The sequence below is a fragment of the Sapajus apella genome, unplaced genomic scaffold, assembly GCF_009761245.1.
Source record: "Sapajus apella isolate SASKATOON/1434 unplaced genomic scaffold, GSC_monkey_1.0 scaffold26, whole genome shotgun sequence".
Lineage (NCBI taxonomy): Eukaryota > Metazoa > Chordata > Mammalia > Primates > Cebidae > Sapajus > Sapajus apella.
This window is the reverse complement of record NW_022436966.1, coordinates 19,180,171-19,200,112: the sequence shown is the minus strand read 5'-3', so window position 1 is coordinate 19,200,112 and position 19,942 is coordinate 19,180,171. Positions and strand designations below refer to the sequence as shown.

The window sequence follows — 19,942 nt, the reverse complement described above, 5'->3', positions numbered from 1 at the left end:
TAGCACAGAAACAACTTCTACAAGAAATACTATCAAAAGCATTAATAAAATTTTGTTTAAAAAAAAATTTTTTTTTTTTTTGAGATGGAGTCTCACTCTTTGCCCAGGCTGGAGTGCAGTGGTGTGATCTCGGCTCAATGCAGCCTCCACCTTCCTGGTTCCAGTGATTCCCCTGACTCAGCCTCCCGGGTAGCTGGGATTACAGGTACATGCACCACACCCGGCTAATTTTTGTATTTTTGAGTAGAGATGGGATTTCACCATGTTGGCCAGCCTGGTCTTGAACTCCTGACCTCAAGTAATCTGCCCGACTCGGCCTCCCAAAGTGCTAGGATTACAGGTGTGAGCCACCACACCCAGCCAAATTTTGTTAAAATTTTAAATTTCCAAATAAAAGAACATTTTTAAAAATAAACAGGTTGTTCTTCAAATACTACCTTTTAAAATCATTGCAAATACCATATTAATAATCATGGTTTACAACCATAAAATCTTTTAAATTTCAACAGGTTCTCAGAGAAATTACTCTCATCATTTGATTATCATACTAAATTTTGTAGCTAGAGTTCTTCCCTGAGCTGCTGGTAGTAATTTAAAGTCCTAAGTATCGTCACATGTGCCAAGAAACCCCAAACAGAGGTCTGGAAAATGTAGTTTCCATGTGGTGAGTGCAGGAAGCTCAGGACAAAGGATTTAACTGTATCTTAAAGAGCACCAATTCAAAGGGCTCTTTGAACGATCAATAGAAAAACAAATGCCATAAACAAGTACCAGAAAAAGAAAATATCAAATTTCTCCAGAGACTGAAAAAAAAAAAAAATAATAATAATACTATATGATACCCTTAGAACAATACATGTAAAAGAAAATACTTTTAAAAATAAATTTTAAAATGTAGTAAGCCAGGCACATTGGCCCACGCCTGTAATTCCAGAACTTTGGGAGGCCGAGGTGGGTAGATCATGAGGTCAGGAGTTCAAGACCAGCCTGGCCAAGATGGTAGAACCCCATCTCTACTAAAAATACAAAAATTAGCTGAGCATCTTGGTGGGTGTCTATAATCCCAGCTACTCTGGAGGCGAACTGCTTGAATCCGAAAGGCAGAGGTTGCAGTGAGCCGAAATCGTGTCACTGCCCTACAACCTGGGTGACAGAGCAAGACTCCGTCTCAAAAAAAAAAAAAAATTAGTAAACAAGTTATGTAGGCTCAAGCTACTCATGATGCAAATATGAAAACCTTTGCTACCACTCACAAAAACCAAATTAGTGGTAACAAAACTAAATAAACGGCCGGGCATGGTGGCTCATGCCTGTAATCCCAGCACTTTGGGAGGCTGAGGCAGATGGATCACTTGAGGTCATGAGTTTGAGACCAGCCTGGCTAACATAGTAAAATCCCATCTCTTAAAAAAATAAAAATAAAAAAGAAAATAAAATAAAGCTAAATAAACAAATTTATATACACAAAGCAATTGAAATATGAACCGTTTGTGCCCATTTGTAAAAGCAGATCTATGTACAATGTCTCCCACATTTTGTTAATAGCAACACCATTAGTGTGCTTCCTAAACTATAACTTACAATATGCTACTCAAAGTAAGTGTATAGGACATTGTTTTATGAAATAAAACTGTGTCCTTAAGATTCAAAAGCTTCATTTATGAAGTAAATAATAATTCTTATATCACTAACAATTAAATCATACTCATCTCCTTTTCAATTTTACGTCTTCTATTGAATAAAAAACATGATCAATTCTTTCTCCAATAGAGAGCAGAGTGAGATGAGAATAAAGAGACTAAAAATAGTCTTTTGCCCTTGAGGCAAAGAGAAAACTAGAAGGAGGAAGTAACAGAGAGGAGGGAAACAGGGTAGGAAAAGGGATGGAGAGGAAGGGAAGGGTAAAGAGGAAGGGAAGAGAGCAAAGTTGATAATCTTTGCTTCAACCAATAGAATTAGCTTTTAAAATCGTGTTGAAATACATGCCACTCTAAGCAGTGATTTCAATAAGGACAAAAACATAAGGCACATGAGCTTAAAATTTGAAAGACAGTTAACAAATGAAGCAATCTTTCACTTTTGATTATAAAAATAGCATTCTAAAAATAGTATGAACACATGTAGTCAGCTGACGAAAGTGTTTCAAAATGTGGCAGAATATATCTAAGATGAAAATACTCAAAATTGTCAGAGAGTAGGTAAAGAGTATAGGTAGGTTACATGATTTATGAATTTTAATTTAGAGTAATTACAATTACAAAATGAAATGCTGAGTCTGTTAAGAGTTGAGAGTCAGTGCTGCGTTTCAGTCACAACATCTCTTCAAAAGATCAAGAACTGCTATGGTAAAACTTTTAAGGACAAGGATGATGTGACACTTTAGGAAGAGACATGGTAAACATAACTAAGAAGCACTGACTAACCAATACTAACAGGAAATTTCCACACAAACAGCTCTTATCACTGAAGAGGAAAGCCACAGATACATATTAAGGATCATACAGGACTTTAAAAGCAGCAAGTGCCTTTGCAAAGGTAGACGCTTAAGGTAGGAAAGGAGGATGATTGGTTATGAAGCTGTGTGTAAGTAAGAAGACATACTGAAGAACAGGGTATCACTGAAGAAACTGCCTCACCTCCCCCTTTCATTTACAAAGTACTTTCAGAGGCAGCCAAAATTATCAGCAAGAAAAATCTCAGAAAGGTAACTGCTCTGAACATAGTTCAAAGGTCCCTGAGATCTATGAAAACAGGGAGCCTGTCTATGGCCATACCACCATGAATGCACCCACTCTCATCTGAAATGGTGAAGCCAGTGAGCAACTCCCTGACCACATATTTTTCTTTTTTTTTTTTTGAGATGGTGTCTCACTATGTTGCCCAGGCTGGAGTGCGGCGGCTATTCACAGGTGCGATCCCACTACTGATCAGCATGGGAGTTTTGACCTGCTCCGTTTCCAAACTGGGCTGGTTCACCCCTCCTTAGGCAACCTGGTGGTCCCCGGGTCCCAAAAGGACCGTGATGCTGAACTTAGTGCGGATACCTGGTGGGCGTAGCGCACTACAGCCCAGAACTCCTGGGCTCAAGAGATCCTTCCACCTCAGCCTCCCAAGTAGCTGGGACTACAGGCACACGCCACCATGCTTGGCCCAACCTCATATTTAAAGAAGACTCAGTCAAACCAGTATAGGTCATGATCTCTGTGGCAAAATAGCACCCAAAAGGAATCTTTGCAAACAAAGCTTTTATATTGAATTTTGAGTTTAATAACAAATATTTGGGCCTAGTGTAGTGGCTCGAGCCTGTAATCCCAGTACTTTGGGAGGCCAAGGCGGGAGGATCACTTGAGCACAAGAGTTCAAGACCAGCCTGGGCAACAGTGAGACTCTGTTGCTATGAATAAAAAATTTTAAAAATTAGCTGGGCATGGTGGCACATGCCTATGGTCCCAGCTTCTCAGGAGGCTGAGGCAGCAGGACTGCTTGAGCCCAGGAGGTCAAGGGTGTGGCAAGCCAAGATCTTGCCACTGCACTCTAGCCTGGGCAACAGAGCAAGACCCTGTCAAGCAAGCAAGCAAAGAAAAGAAAGGAAAGAAAAAAAGAAAGGAGAAGAAAAGACAAGAGAGGAAGAGAGAGAGAAAAAGAGAAAGAGGGAAGGAAGGACTTAGTTTATAAAAAAGAAAAGGGAAATTAATACAGGTTCATAGAACAATGTTCTTCAAGAAATGAGTACATACGTTATCTGACAAATGACTGTAAAAAATGGGAGGAAACAGCTATTAAAAACTGAAGTGGACAGGCACAATGGCTCACACCTATAATTCCAGCACTTTGGGAGGCCAAGGTGGGTGGATCACCTGAGTTCAGGTGTTTGCGACCAGCCTGGCCAACATGGTAAAACCCCATCTCTACTAAAAATACAAAAATTAGCCAGGCATGGTGGCGTGCGCCTGTAATCCCAGCTGCTCGGGAGGCTGAGGCACAAGAATCACTTGAACACAGGAGGCAGAGGTTGCAGTGAGCTGAGATCATGCCACTGCACTCCAGCCTGAGCCACAGAGTGAGACGCTGTCTCAAAACAAAACAGAAGAAAAAATGTCCTTAAAAAAAAAAATCACAAATTTAAAAGAATGATAAACCGCCTGGGCGTGGTGACTCAGGCCTATAATCCCAGCACTTTGGGAGGCCAAGGCAGGTGGATCACTTGAGGTGGGAAACTTGAGACCAGCCTGGACAACATGGTAAAACCACATCTCTACTAAAATAAAATTAAAAAATACAAAAATTAACCGGGCATGGTGGTGTGTGCCTGTAATCCCAGCTACTCGTGAGGCTGAGGCAGAAGAATCGCTTGAACCCAGGAGGCAGAGGATGCAGTGAGCTGAGATTGTGCCACTGCACTCCAGCCTGGATGACAGAGCGAGACTCCATCTCAAAAAAAAAAAAAAAAAAAAAAAAAAAAATGATAAGCCAAACATGCTAAAACTGTGAAAATTAAAAGCTAGACGACAACTAGACAGAAATGATACTTGTCAGTCAAGTATGAAATCACTATTAACCAAAAAAAGGTAGATGATACTTTATTATATAAACTCAGAATAAAATATAAAACCAAAAATTAGGTCTCAAAGAGGCAGGATGGAGGTGTAAGTCAATGATCTGCAAAAGAGATGCAGCTTCAGATACAGTTTACAGAGGGCAATGAATTGGTTCAGGAGTCAAATCACATAGGAACAGGCACATTAACATATTCACTGTTTCTTTCAAACAACCCAATACTGTTCAATCACGACCAACCCCCTAAAAGACCCCAAGTACTCCCAAATAAGTGCTTTAAATGGAAACACTTACTTAGGAAACCAATTTAATCCCAGGTGCTCTGTCTTGGAATATAAGATTCTTTCTACCATGTCATAAAGTGGTCTCCAGGGTAACTCCAAATCATCTCTTGAAAGAAGTTCCTTTTTCCTAAAAAGTAAAATTAAATACCTGTGTATGCTTATATGCACAGATGTGTGTATACCATAAATACTACACAGGGGCAGTTCAATGTTGCTACTCATTACAGTGGGTTTTGCTTTTCCCCATCCACAGCTACTCACTGGCAGAGCATAGTATTAGGAAGAATCGTGCACCCGATTCTTGCTGCTGCTCAAACCTTAAAGAGCGCCAGATACAAGGGGGCATTTAAATTTGTGTCATCATTATTGTAGATGAAATTTCATGTTTTCCCATGCTATGGAATATTTAATGTTTCCAGCATAGAGCTGGATGCTTCCGGATAAGCAAAAGAATCTTTGGGAGGCCAGGGCAGGTGGATCACCAGGTCAGGAGATGAAGACCATCATGGCCAGCATGGTGGAGCCCTGTCTCTCCTAAAAATACAAAAATAAGCTGGGCGTAGTGGCACGTGCCTGTAATCCCAGCTACTAGGGAAGGCTGAGGCAGGAGAATCACAGTTTGCAGTGAGTCAAGATCCCACCAATGCACTCCAGCCTGGCAAGAGGGAGACTCAGCCTCAAAAAAAAAAAAAAAAAAAAAAGAATCTATGATACTTGTCTTGTATTCTCAAGGAACTTAACAATCTATAAAAGGGGAAGTTCAATGGGTGCTAGAGAAGAGACTGCATCATGGAAGAGATGGAATTTTAATTAAAAGGTTAACACACTGGATGAAACTTATGATAATGTTTCTGCAATCATTTTCCAAATTGACAAGTTGAAACTTGGTCTTCTCACCAAAAGCACTTAATCCTCATTCCCTAAAACCCTGAAGAAACAAACCAACCTTAACAGAAATCTTTGGAATAGACTTACTTTAACAAGTTGATCAAAAGGCGGGCAAATCCCTGCATCATGCTGATTTCCAGTTTTGGAATTGATACCAGCTCATACAATAACTTAATAAAAAGAACATGATCTTCTTTGCTAAATTTTCTCCCATAAAGTCGAATATACCTGCAAGAGAAAAACAGATATACCCTTTAAAAATAGGTATGATGATACACCCATGTTCATTGCAGCGTTATCCATACAAGCCAAGATGTAGATGCAACCTGAATGTCCACAGAAGGATGAATGGATAAAGAAAATGTGGCATATGTAACATGATGGATTATTGTCGTTTTTCCTTTTTTTAAAAAAAACATTTCATGGAAAACTTTATTGGTTTTCTGGATAGAAATGGGAATTTATTTGCCAGGAAGGATGATTCCATCATACTTCAGCTAGAACCAGTGGACGAGGATGATTCAGTCTTAAAAAAAGAAGGCAATCTGGTCACAAGCTACAGCATGGATGAGCCTTAAGTGAAATAAGCTAGTCACAAAAGACAAATATTGTATAGTTATCTACAGTAATCAAACTCATAGAAACAGAAAGTAGAATAGTGGTTGCCAGGGGCTGAAAGGAAGGGGAAATGGAGAGCTGCTATTCAATGAGTATAGTTTCAGTCATGCAAAATAAAAAAGTCGTACAGCAATGTATATGTGATTAACAATACGGCAGATAAATCTGATATTTTTAATAATTTTTAAAAATAGGTGTGGTAACAATTTCAAATGTCTTTGATGGTTAAGTATATCTATTCTCATTGTTATGCAGTAAGGAATTATTCTGTACTTTAATCAAGAGATTAGCAGGCCAGGCAAAGTAGCTTATGCCTGTAATCCCAGCACTTTGAGAGGCTAAAGTGGGACAATCGCTTGAACCCAGGAGTTCAAGACCAGCCTGGGCAACAGGGCAAAACCTAGTCTCTACAACAAATACAAAATATTAGCCAGGCATGATGGCGTGCACCTGTGGTCCCAGTTACTCAGGAGGCTAAGGTGGGAGGATCACTGGAGCCCAGGAAGTCAAGGGAGCAGTGAGCTGTGATCATACCACTATACTCCAGCCAGCCTAGGCAACAGAGTGAGACCTTGTCTCCAAAAGAAAAAAAAAAATGAGAGAGAGAGAGATTACCAAATAATTATTTTAATAACAAAGTATTTATAATGATAACTGGCTCTCATCAACATCTACGTACCAATTAAAACACTGCTCTCTTATTGTACTATTTGTTTCTAACTGTTAACTTATAATTACAATACAATTAGGTTACTACCAAAAATAACTTAAGGAATATTTTTATAATAATAATTATTAATTATATATTAGTTATAATTAATATAAGGAATAAATATTTTATCTCAAAATTAAATTTTAATTTCTATAAACAATGTAATCAAAAGCACCAACTTTAAGAAAAAGGTGTCCTAAAACCCAAGAACAACAAATCACAGCATATTTAAGAATGCAGAGGTAACTGATCCAAACAAATTACTGTATCTCATGAAACCCTTTGAGGGGGATTATTTTATTAAATACATAAGTCAATGGGGAAAAGAGCATTAGTATTCCTCGTAAGATCTTTAACACTCCCCTAGCACCTAAGATCAAATTAAACTTAAATTTAACTTTTTTTTTTTTTTTTTCCAGACGGAGTCTTGCTGTATCACCCAGGCTGGAGTGCAGTGGCTTGATCTTGGCTCACTGCAACCTCAGCCTCCCAGGTTCAAACACTTCTCCTGCCTCAGCCTCCTGAGTAGCTATGATTATAAGCGCCCGCCACCACACTTGGTTAACTTTTGTATTTTTAGTGCAGACAGGTATGTTGGCCAAGCTGGCCTCGAACGCCTGACCTTGCGATCCACCCATCTCAGCCTCCCAAAGTGCTGGGATTACAGCTGTGAGCCACCGTACCCAGCACTTATATTTAACTTCTAAAATTAGGGCATCTAACTGCTTTTTTTATCTTCCATAAATTCTTCAAAATTCTTGGTTCGCTATTTTCTCATGCTGTTCTGAATTTATTCAGCTCTTTTCTATCATTTCAAGGTAGAATCTCATGACCTCATATTAGTACTATGAGCCAGCAAGTATAGAGGGAAGAGCAACGAGACCCGAGATCTTGTTTTGACTCTGCCAGTACAGGTTCAATACTCTTAATCTGAAAATCCAAAACCCTCCAAAATCCAAAACTTCCTGAGCAACATCATGACACTCAAAGGAAATGCTCGTGGAGTTTTCCAATTTCTGATTTTTGGATTTGAGGTGCTCAATCAGTAAGTGTATAATGCAGATATTACAAAACTCCCCAAAATCCAAAATCCTAAACATTTCTGGTCCCAGAATTTCAGATAAGAGATATTCAAATTATCATTAAAGTTTCTTAAACACCCTAAAATAGTAACGCACATAGATTACTGAAGACACAAGATTCCACATCTAAAGATATTAATATTTTGGGCTGTTGAATAAGCACAATGATACAGCCTTCTGACACTTCCCTCAATTTCACTCTAAATTTAGGAGCAAAATCCAGAATCATTAAAATTTTATTTTAAATGAAAACAAACTATCTCCCTAAAAACTGGCACGTTTAAGATACAGACAGTATCTTAATTCCCTGCTTTCAGTGGCTGCTGCAGGCCTTTTCAAGATTACAGATGCCGGCCAGGCACGGTGGCTCACGCCTGTAATCCTAGCACTTTGGGAGGCCAAGGTGGGTGGATTATCTGAGGTCAGGAGTTCAAGACCAGCCTGGCCATCAGAGTGAAACCCCATCTTTAAAAAAAAGAAAAAGAAAGGGAAAAAAAAGATTCCAGATGCCAGCCAGGCATGGTGGTTCATGCCTGTAATCCCAGCATTTTGGGAGGCTGAGGCAGGCAGATCACGAGGTCAAGAGATGGAGACCATCCTGGCCAGCACGGTGAAACCCCATCTCTACCAAAAATACAAAAATTAGCTGAGCATGGTGGTGCACGTCTGTAGTCCCAGCTACTCGGGAGGCTGAAGCAGGAGAATCACCTGAACCTAGGAGGTGAAGGTTGCAGTGAGCCAAGATCACACCACTGCACTCCAGCCTGGGCAACGCAACAAGAGTGAACTCCATCTAAAAAAAATAAAAGAAAATTAGCCAGGTATGGTGGTGGGCCTCTGCAATTCCAGCTACTTGGTTGGCCGAGGCATGAGAATCGCTTGAACCCAGAAGGCAGGGGTTGCAGTTAACTAGGATCGTGCTAGTGTACACCAGCCTGGGTGACAGAGCGAGCAGTCTCAAACAAACAAAAAGGTTCCAGATGCCCCTGAAGTCATGCACTCATTCTCGCCTGTGGTTAGGATACTTCTGCAGAAAACTGGAGAAACACTGTACTCTAAGCCAGCAGTCCCCAACCTTTTTGGTACCAGGGAAAATTTCTTAAGGAGCGCACAGCCTAGATCCCTTGAAATGGGCAGTTCACAACAGGATTTGAGCTCCTATGAGAATCTAACACCGGCTAATATAACAGGAGGCAGACATCAGGCGGTAATGCTCAATCGCCTGCCCGCTGCTCCCTTCTGCTGTGCAGCCCAGTTCCTAACAGGCCACAGACCCATACCAGTCCCCAGGCTTGGAGCTGGGGGTACCCCTGCTCTAAGCCACTGAAGTAACTTAGCTACAGCCCATTGTTTTCATTACAGCAGACAGACAACTATACGTTTAACGTTAATTGGGGACATAAAATTAACAAAGCTCAAATTTTAATACTATAAGAGAGCTCAATAGGAGGATTCCTAGAAAGCCTACAGCTGTTGACAAATCTAAAGATTTTGGAGAGACTCCTCAGAAATCTATTTCCCCCAGCTCCTTGCCAACCAGCAAGTGGTTCTATCAAAATGTGGCCGAAGAGATTTGTTTTAAAAGAACATGAAAGTACTAACAATAAAAAGAAAATTAGTCAATTGGTCTTTATGATAAAGAACTTCTCGTCGGCCGGGCGCGGTGGCTCACGCCTGTAATCCCACCACTTTGGGAGGCCGAGGCGGGTGGATCACGAGGTCAAGAGATCGAGACCATCCTGGTCAACATGGTGAAACCCCGTCTCTACTAAAAATACAAAAATTAGCTGGGCATGGTGGCGCGTGCCTGTAATCCCAGCTACTCAGGAGGCTGAGGCAGGAGAATTGCCTGAACCCGGGAGGCGGAGGTTGCGGTGAGCCGAGATCGCGCCATTGCACTCCAGCCTGGGTAACAAGAGCGAAACTCCGTCTCAAAAAAAAAAAAAAAAAAAAAGAACTTCTCGTCACAAGAAGAGAACATTAAAAGTAAAAAGTCCAGTCAGATATCTAAAATACATATATTTAACAAAGAACACACATTCAAATTTCATAAAGAACTACTACAAACTAAGAAAAAGACACAAACAATCCAGTTAAAAATGGGCAAAAAAGGCTGGGCACAGTACACCTGTAATCCCAGCACTTTGGGAGGCAAAAGCGGGAGGATCAATTGAGCTCAGGAGATCAAGACCAGCCTGAGCAACATGGTGAAGCCCCACCGCTATTTAAGAAAAAAAAAGAAGAAGAACTATGCAGGGTAACTGTTTAAAATGCATATTCTTGGGCTCCGAAAATCCTAGGAATGTTAAATCTCAGTAAAGCTGTTTGTCTTTTTTTTTTTAAAGGCGACCGAAAAATAAATTCCTGGAATGCTAGAGTGGAGACTACCAATCTTCAATTTTTAGACTACTCTGGTTTGATTTTTGTATACATTTAAGTTCCAAAACCCTACTTTAGACTGTAACTACAGATGATCCATTCCCTTTTTCCAGTCAATTTTCACATTAGGTTTTAGGACTAAACGTTACTATTAGGTGTCCCAAAATATCTGAAAACCCTGGTAATAGTCATGATTGAATGTGACTGATATAGAGTATTTCAACTATCCAGAATATATGGATGACAAGTCATTTTGTTCCATCCTCCCACAGGGGAAGAAAAAAAGGTAGTAAAAGATAATACAATAGCAATTCCAGCTGCTTCCTCCTCACAGCCCTGCAGTGTATTAATCAAATGACTTAATTTTTAATCACAAGAAAGACAGTGCGCCAAATGCCATGGCTCATACCTGAAATCCCAGTATTTTGGAAGGCAGAGGCAGGAGAATCACTTGAACCCAGAAGTTCAAGACCAGCCTGGGCAACATAGTGAGACCCCATCTCTATTACATATACTAAAAAATGTAATAAAAAATTAATAAAAATCCTACATCTAGCAATATATCTTGAGTAAATAATTCAGGTCAGGCACAATGGCTCTCACCTGTAATCCCACCACCTTGGGAGGCCGAGGCAGGCAGATCGCTTAAGGTCAGGAGTTCAAGATCAGCCTGGCCAACATGGCAAAACCCCCGAATCTTCTAAAAAATACAAAAATTAGCTGGGCATAATGGCAGGCACCTGTAGTCCCAGCTACTCAGGAGGCTGAAGCAGGAGAATCTGTTGAACTCGAGAGGCAGAGGTTGCAGTGAGCCAAGACTGCGCTGCTGCACTCCAGCCTGGGTAACAGAGAGACTTGTATCAAATAATAATAATAATAATTCAGAATATCAAAGTCAAAATGCCAAAATGGGCTAAGTATTGTGGGTCACACCTATAATCCTAGCACTTTGGGAAGCTGAGAAGGAAGGATCACTTGAGACCAGGAATTCAAGACTGGCCTGGGCAACACAGGGAGACCCCATCTCTACAAAAAAAATTGCCAGGTGTGATGGCACATGCCTGTAGTCCCAGCTACTTGGGAAGCTGAAACAAGAGGGGCATTTGAGTCTGGAAGGCTGAGGCTGCAGTGTGTCATAATCTTGCCACTGCATTTCAGCCTTGGTAAGAGAGCAAGAGCCTGACTATCCAACAATAAAAAATTTTTAAAAAGCCAAATGCACATAAGTAATTTTTTAAATTTCCTTAAAAAAGTCTAAAAGTCTATATGAGAATGGCTTGTTAAAGTGTGGCTTATTCCTCTGGACCAAGCTTGTCCAATCTGTGGCCCAGGATTGCTCTGAATGGGACCCAACACAAATTCATTTAGATTTTTTTTGGATTTATTTACTTATTTATACATACATACATACATACATACGGAGTTTTGCTCTTGTTGCCCAGGCTGTGCAATGGTGCAATCTTGGCTCACTGAAACCTCTTCCTCCCAGGTCCAAGCAATTCTCCTGCCTCAGCCTCCAGAATAGCTGGGATTACAGGCATGTGCCACCACATCCCGCTAATTTGGCATTGTTAGTAGAGACAGAGTTTCACCATGTTGGTCAGGCTGCTCTCAAATTCCCACCACTTTAAGTGATCTGTATACCTCAGCCTCCCAAAATCCTCGGATTACAGGTGTGGAGCCACCACACCCTGTCTTTTCTTGCAATTTTTTAAAGCTTATCAGCCATCATTAGCATTAATGTATTTTATGTGTGGCCCAAGACAATTCTTCCAATGCCGCCCAGGGAGGCTAAAAGATTAGAGACCCCTGCTTTAGACTATATAAGGCAGTCATTTAAAATTATGTTTTCAAATAACCTTTAGTAGAATATGGAATGAAATATATTTAGGCCGGGCGCGGAGGCTCAAGCCTGTAATCCCAGCACCTTGGGAGGCTGAGGTGGGTGGATCACGAGGTCAAGAGATCGACACCATCCTGGTCAACATGGTGAAACCCCGTCTCTACTAAAAATACAAAAAATTAGCTGGGCATGGTGGTGCGTGCCTGTAATCCCAGCTACTCAGGAGGCTGAGGCAGGAGAATTGCCTGAACCCAGGAGGCGGAGGTTGCGGTGAGCCGAGATCACGCCATTGCACTCCAGCCTGGGTAACATGAGTGAAACTCCGTCTCAAAAAAAAAAAAAAAAAAGAAATATAATATATTTAAAGCAAAGTACAAAATAATATGACCATAACTAAATAAAAATACTTAATCATTCAAGTAAAAAGAAATAAAGCAGACCAGGCATGGTGGCTTGCACCTGCAACACCAGCACTTTTGGAAGCCAAGGCAGGCAGATTGCTTGAGTCCAGGAGTTTGGGACCAGCCTGGGCAATGCTGAGAGACCTCACGTCTGTAAAACATACAAAAATTAGCTGGGCATGATAGTGTATGTCTGTAGTTCCAGCTACTCAAGATGCTGAGGTGGGAAGATCGGTGGGGCCTGGGAAGCGAATGTTGCAATGTGCCAAGATCGTGCTACTGCACTCCAACCTAGGCAACAGTGAGACCTTAGTATCAAACACACACACACACACACACACACACACACACACACACACACACAGAAAAAAAAAGTAAAATATTATCTCTGGGAGCCAGATGCAGTGGCTCATGCCTGTAATCCCACTACTTTGAGAGGTTGAGACAAGCAGATCGCTTGAGACCAGAAGATCAAGACCAGCCTAGGCAACACGACAAAATCCCATCTCTACAAAAATTTAAATATTTTTTGAGACAGAGTCTTGTTCTGTCACCCAGGATGGAGTGCCGTGGCACAATCTTGGCTCACAGGAATCTCTACCTCCTGGGTTAAGCAATTCTCTGCCTCAGCCTCCCAAGTAGCTGGGATTACAGACCCTGTCACCACACCCAGCTAATTTTTGTATTTTTAGTAGAGATGGGGTTTCATCATCTTGGCCAGGCTGGTCTTGAACTCCTGACCTTGTGATCTACCTGCTTCAGCCTTCCACAGTGCTAGGATTACAGCTGTGAGCCACCGTGCCCAGCCCCCCCAAAAAAATTTTTTTAACTACCTCTGGGTGGTAAAACTGAGTGATTTTCATATTTTTCAAAACACATTTTCATTTTTTTCACTTTTTAAAAGTAATCAGGCCAGGCAAGGTGGCTTGGGCCTGTAATCCCAGCACGTTGAGAGGCCGAGGCAGGCGGATCACCTGAGATCAGGAGTTCAAGACCAGCCTGGCCAACACAGTGAAACCCCATCTCCACTAAAAATAGAAAAATTAGCCCAGTTTGGTGGCGGGCGCCTATAATCCCAGCTACTTGGGAGGCTGGGGAAGGAGAATCACTTGAATCCAGGAGGCAGAAGTTGCAGTGAGCCGACAACCACTATACTCCAGCCTGGGCAACAGAGCTAGACTCCTTCTCAAGAAAAAAACAAAAACAAAAAAAACGCTACTTCTGTGGCAAGGAAAAACAACTAACAGAACAGAATGTCATATGTTTCCACTCTAGCTTGCTTTGCAACTATCAACATAACTCTGGATAGCACATTTATTGATTTCAACATAGCCAAGTAAGCAGAAACAGCATGGTTCTACAAGTCTGTTAAGAACTCAAACTGCTCTGTCAGTCCATTGGGGAAGTTATTTAATCTTTGCAAAATCTGGCTTCTTCCACAAGGCTATGGTGACAGACTGATCAATGTACATGAAAGATGCTGTAACTTAACTAATTTTCAGTGGTCTGGGTACTAGTTGCTTTTCAATTTATTTTTATGTTCCCAAGATGTATCAGTTGGTTTGAAAACCACTGGAATCTAGTGAAGTGATGAGAACACAATAATGTCATCCCTAAATACACATGGGGATTGGTTTCAGGACCTCCCACAGACACCAAAGTCCACAGATTCTCAATCCCTTGTGTAAAATGGTATATTATTTGCATAAAACCTAGATGCATCCTCCCATTTGCTTTAAATAATCTCTAGATTACTTACACTTAATAAAATGCCTTTACGTCACTCACTTTATTCACGTACATTCAACATCATATTTGACATGTGGTTAATTCAAGTTTTGCTTTCTGGAATTCCGTAGATTTTTCTTTCTGTTGCCCAGGTTGCATGCAGTGGTGCAATCATGGCTCACTGCAGCCTCAACTTCCCATGCTCACGCAATCCTCCCATTTCAGCCTCCCAAGTAGCTGGGACTACAGGTGCAGGCTACCACATCCATCTAATTTTTTAATTTTTTTTGTAGAGTTGGAGTCTCACAGTGTTGCCAGGGCTGGTCCTACATTCCTGGGCTCAGGCACTCCTTCTGCCTCAGCCTCCAAAAGTGCTGGGATTACAGACATGAGCCACCACGTTTGGCCATCTTCTGGGTATTTTCAATTCTGGGTTCAATCCATGGATGCAGAACCCACAAATACAGAGGGCCTATTGTGCATGCTTTTAAAAGTCTATTTAAATCATTAAAAATATGACACTTCCACTTTGCTGGGGAGGTGAGAAAAAATTTTTAAAAATGATACTAAATACAACCATTTCAATATGTCTTTAGTTATGAAGCTAAATAGATTTTAAGAAGTTTGCTCACTATATGTATTTTCATATAAATTATCTCTGTTCTATCCTTGAAAGCCTATCTATCCTTTAAGACTTCCCTCCTTCATTAAGTCTTCCCAACCAAATGCCCTATCTGTCCTCTTTCCCCTTAATAGCTTGTACCAAACTTGAGTAAGTTTCACATTCTAACTCATACTATAGTTAAATATGTATATATGATTTTATTTCTTTAGATGACTGACAGCTACTTGGGGAAAGGGATCATGCCGCTCTACACCTACTTAAGAAATACAGAACTCTAGAGATTAAACAAGGGGAACATTCTGAGAAAACATTTTTTTTTTTGAGACAGTGTCTCGCTCTGTCGCCGGGCTAGAGTGCAGTGGTGCAATCTCAGGCTCACTGCAACCTCCAACTCCCTGGTTCAAGCAATTCTCCTGCCTCAGCCTTTCAGGTAGCTGGGATTACTGCCGGCAGGAGCCACCACATCCAACTAACTTTTGTATTTTTGGTAGATAGGGGGTTGGCTAGGATGGTCTTGATCTCCTGACCTCATGATTCAACTGCCTTGGCCTCCCAAAGTGTTGGGATTACAGGTGTGAGCCACCGCACCCAGACCTGAGAAACATTTTTTAAATGACTGAATGTACAAGTATACCTTGAAGAATATAACGGCTTATATAATTGCAAAAATCTTACTAAGACTAATTCTTTTTTTTGGAGACGAGTCTCGCTCTGTCACCCAGGTGGAGGGCAGTGGTGCGATCTCAGTTCATCACAACCTCTGCCTCCTGGGTTCAAGTGATTCTCCTGCCTAAGTCTTCTGAGTAGCTGGGACTCAGCCTTCTCAGTAGCTGGGATCACAGGCGTGCGCCACCACACCCAGCTAATTTTTGCATTTTTACTAGAGATGGGGTTTCACCATGTTGGTCAGGCTAGTTTCAAACTCCTGATCTTGTGATCCACCTGTCTCAGCCTCCCAAAGTGCTGGGATTAGAGGCGTGAACTACCACACTTGGCCAGGACTAATTCTTAAAACACATACACACATAAATCTCAAACTAACAATAAATATTCAACCACATTAAACAAATTGGGTTTAAAACGTGGAGGTTTCTAAAAAACACTCTAAAAAAACAGGTCTATTGGCAGGGCATGGTGGCTCACACCTGTAATCCTACCACTTTGAGAGGCCAAGGTGGGGCAGGTCACCTATCAGGAGATTGAGACCAGCCTGACTAACATGGAGAAACTCCATCTCTACTAAAAATACAAAACTAGCCAGGTGTGGCGGTGCATGTCTGTAATCCTAGCTGCTCGGCAGGCTGAGACAAGAGAACCACTTGAACCTGGGAGACACAGGTTGCAGTCAGCCAAGATCATAGCCTGGGCAACAAGAGCAAAACTCTTATCTCAAAAAAAAAAAAAAACCAAAAAAACCATTCCTGATGAAAGGCTCTAAAGGGACAGAGAGTTCAAAGGCATATACTTCTCTTTATCTCCATCCACCACAAGCTAACCAATACTTACTGAAGTTTCAGCATACTGCAGTTCAAAAACTAATGCAATTTCTGGACTAATCAAGTCATTCACCATTAATACCTAATAAAGATCCCACTATCCTTTTCCCAATTGTTTCTCTCTTGAGGCATGGATAAATGGAATGATTTCTTGAAATGCTTTCTGGGTGTCATTTATAAGATAGATATGGCAACAGGCAATGGAAATATAAAAATAAATAACAAATTCCCTGGGGCATAATACAGCCTAGAGAGACAGGTAACTGATTATTTCAACATGATGTTCCAAGTACAATTTTTTTTTTTTTTTTTTGAGACAAGCTAGAGTGCAGTAGCACAATCACAGCTCACTGCAACCTCAATCACTGGGCCCAGTGATCCTCCCACCTCAGCCACCTAGATAGTACAGGTGTGTACCACCACACCAGCTATTTGTATTTTTTTGTAGAGACAGGGATTCGCCATGTTGGCCAGGCTACTCTCAAATTCCTGGGCTCAAGCAATCTTCCTGTCTTGGCCTCCCAAAGTGCTGAGACTACAGGTGTGAACCACTGCACCAGGCCCGGAGAACAGATTTTTAACAGCTGTTTGGTTAATTTGCCCATTAATGCCTCTGTTCCCCCAAGCTAAATGGTCTTCTCTGAACTTCTCCTTATCTAACCAAATCCTTCCTCAAAACTAGAGGTCAGCCTTTCCCTTGGTAGAATTTCCCAAGCTATACAGCTTTCCTTTCCATGGACATAGTGGTCAAGGGCAAGACCTTTGAGGTTATCAGGCTAATTGGCTATAACATAGCCTCTGCTATGATTGAATGCTTATATCCCCTCAAAAATTAATGCTGAAACCCTAATCCGCAACATGACAGTATCTGGAAATGAGGCTTTTGGCAGGCAGTCTTGAAGGTGGAGACCTCATTGTGGCATTACTACCTGATAAGAAGAGTCACAAAGTGCTTGCTTCCATTCCCTCCCCTGCCCCCAGTCAGGTGAGGACAGCAAGAAGGCACTGGCTGTCTATCTGCCACAAGTGGGCCCTCACCAATACCCTTTCATGCTGACACCCTGATCTTGGACGTCCAGCCTCTAGAACTGCGAGAAGTAAATGCCTGTTGTTTAAGCTAATCAATCCATGGTATTCTGTTACAGCAGCCCAAGCTGACTAAGACAACCTTATTAAGTCTCATTTCTTCCCTGCTAAAACGATGATAACAAATAAGCCTACAGGCCTGCAGGGGCCTGGCAAGGCAGCTGGGCAGGTGGCCCCTCTAAAAAAACAAACAAACAAACAAATCTAGTTTATAGGGTTGTAGATGAGAATAAAATGAAATAATGAATGTAAAGCACTTAGCACAGTGCTGGCACATTATGACCCCTAAATATAAGGTAGTATTTATGTCACTCACTTAACCTTGTATTAATATTCTCTTTTATGATCCCTCAGGTTATTGATATTATAAAAACCGTCTTAACTTTCATTTTCATCCCTTATATCCTTAAATCTCAGTAAGTGTTCACTATATGATCTTAAGTACAGAAAGAAACCTGTTAAACCAGCCGCTTTCAAAGTTTTTAGCCATAACCCATAGTAATAAATATATCATAACCCAGTACACACATACACATATATGTAACTGAGCCAAAGGACATGAACTTTCAACCTCACCACTTCCAAATGCATTCTAATGACTCTAATCTTGTTCACTCAAAACAAAACAAAAAATGGTCAGTATCTTCCAAATTGATTTCACAACCCTTTTCTTGTGACCCACAATTTGAAAAACTATGTAATACACATAGTTTTTACTTTGGGGTCCGCAAGATTGAGGTACCCTCAAAAACACAAAGTGAAAAGGTCTTAAGATAATTCTGCCTACTAAATTAGGAGGATTGTTTTTTAAAAATCACCTTTCTAAATCATTACTGAACTTGTTAAATAATATTCCACTTGCCATACACAGAATGAAAATGTCCATTTGTTTTATGTTTACAAAAATGGACACAATTTGATGCTTGCAAGTGACCTACCCATCCATCCCAACTAAACTCTTCATAAATCTGCCCCAAAATTACTAACTTCATTCAAAAACCACCTGAGTAGAGAAATAAAAGAATTTCTGCCTGAAAATACATACACTCACATGGTAAGTTTGCACTCATAAAATTTCCTGCTCTAAAAACTTATACTTCAACATTGGCTTAAAAAAGAAAATCAGCGGCAGGGTTTGCAAAAATTAATTAATTTAATTTAAAAAGTGCCAAAAAATGAAACACGCACATGTAACAGTCCAAAGATTACAAACACATTCCACTTAGACTGTCTACCATTAGAAGATTTAAAGCGTTTTTAAAAATTCTTTTTAGTGTTCTGTTGTTGTTGTTGTTGAGACAGGGTCTGGCTGTGTTGCCCAGGCTGGAGTGCAGTGGCATAATCTTGGCTCACTGCAACCTCTGCCTCCCAGGTTCAAGCCAGTCTCCCACCTTAGCCTCCCGAATAACTGGAACTACCGGCATATGTGTCACCATGCCCAGCTACTATTTGTATTTTTTGTAGAGACAGGGTTTCACTATGTTGCCCAGGCTGGTCTTGAACTCCTGAGTTCATGTTATCTACCCACCTCAGCATCCCAAAGTGCTAGGATTCACAGGCATGAGGAGTCTCATCCAGTCTCATTTTTAATAATTCTTAAGCAGTCTTCAACTTGTTTGCATTATAATACTATTCCCATACCCACTTCATAGCTGCAGTGGTGTTAGGTTTTTATTTTTTTTTTGAAAAGGATAAAAAGTATTATATTTTTAATCTAAAAAATTTAGGATCTGCATATCACCAAAAAAGCCAAATTGGCATAATACAATGATGACCGCTACTAAAATTTTATGATTTATCTATCAAAAAATTATACTAGCCAGGTGCAGTGGCTTGTCCCTGTAATCCCAGCACCTGGGGAGGCTGAGAAGGTGAATCACTTGAGATCAGGAGTTCAAGAGCCATCTGCCTAACAAGGAGAAAATCCATCTCCACTAAAACCATAAAAATTAGCGGGGCATGGTGGTAGAGTCCTGCCTGTAATCCCAGCTGCTTGGGAGGCTGATGCAGGAGAATCACTTGAACCCAGGAGGCAGAGGTTGCAGTGAGCCAAGATCACGCCACTGTACTCCAGCCTAGGCAACAGAGCGAAACTGTCTCAAAAAAAAAAAAAAAAAAAAAAAAAAAGCTCACTGTAGAGAATGGAACATAAGCAGGGTGCAGTGGTGCGTGCCCGTAGTCCCAGTTACTCGAGAGGCTGAGGTGAGAGGATTGCTTGAGTCCAGGAGTTCTGGGCTGTAGTG

General features: G+C 41.0%; 1 protein-coding gene across 6 annotated transcripts in view; it reads right to left on the bottom strand.

The window, feature by feature from the left end:
• The window catches only part of PSME4 (proteasome activator subunit 4), a 110,043-nt gene that overhangs the window by 80,527 nt on the left and 9,574 nt on the right, over positions 1–19,942 (bottom strand). For all 6 annotated transcript variants that reach the window (XR_004273063.1, XM_032292138.1, XM_032292140.1 and 3 more), the window contains 2 exons: positions 5,817–5,957; positions 4,852–4,968 (listed from right to left, as the gene is read on the bottom strand). Coding sequence is in view for 5 of the 6 variants with exons in the window: in XM_032292138.1 (XP_032148029.1) it covers positions 4,852–4,968; positions 5,817–5,957 (258 nt within the window). In the remaining variant the exon portion in view is untranslated. The remainder of the gene's footprint in view (positions 1–4,851; positions 4,969–5,816; positions 5,958–19,942) is intronic.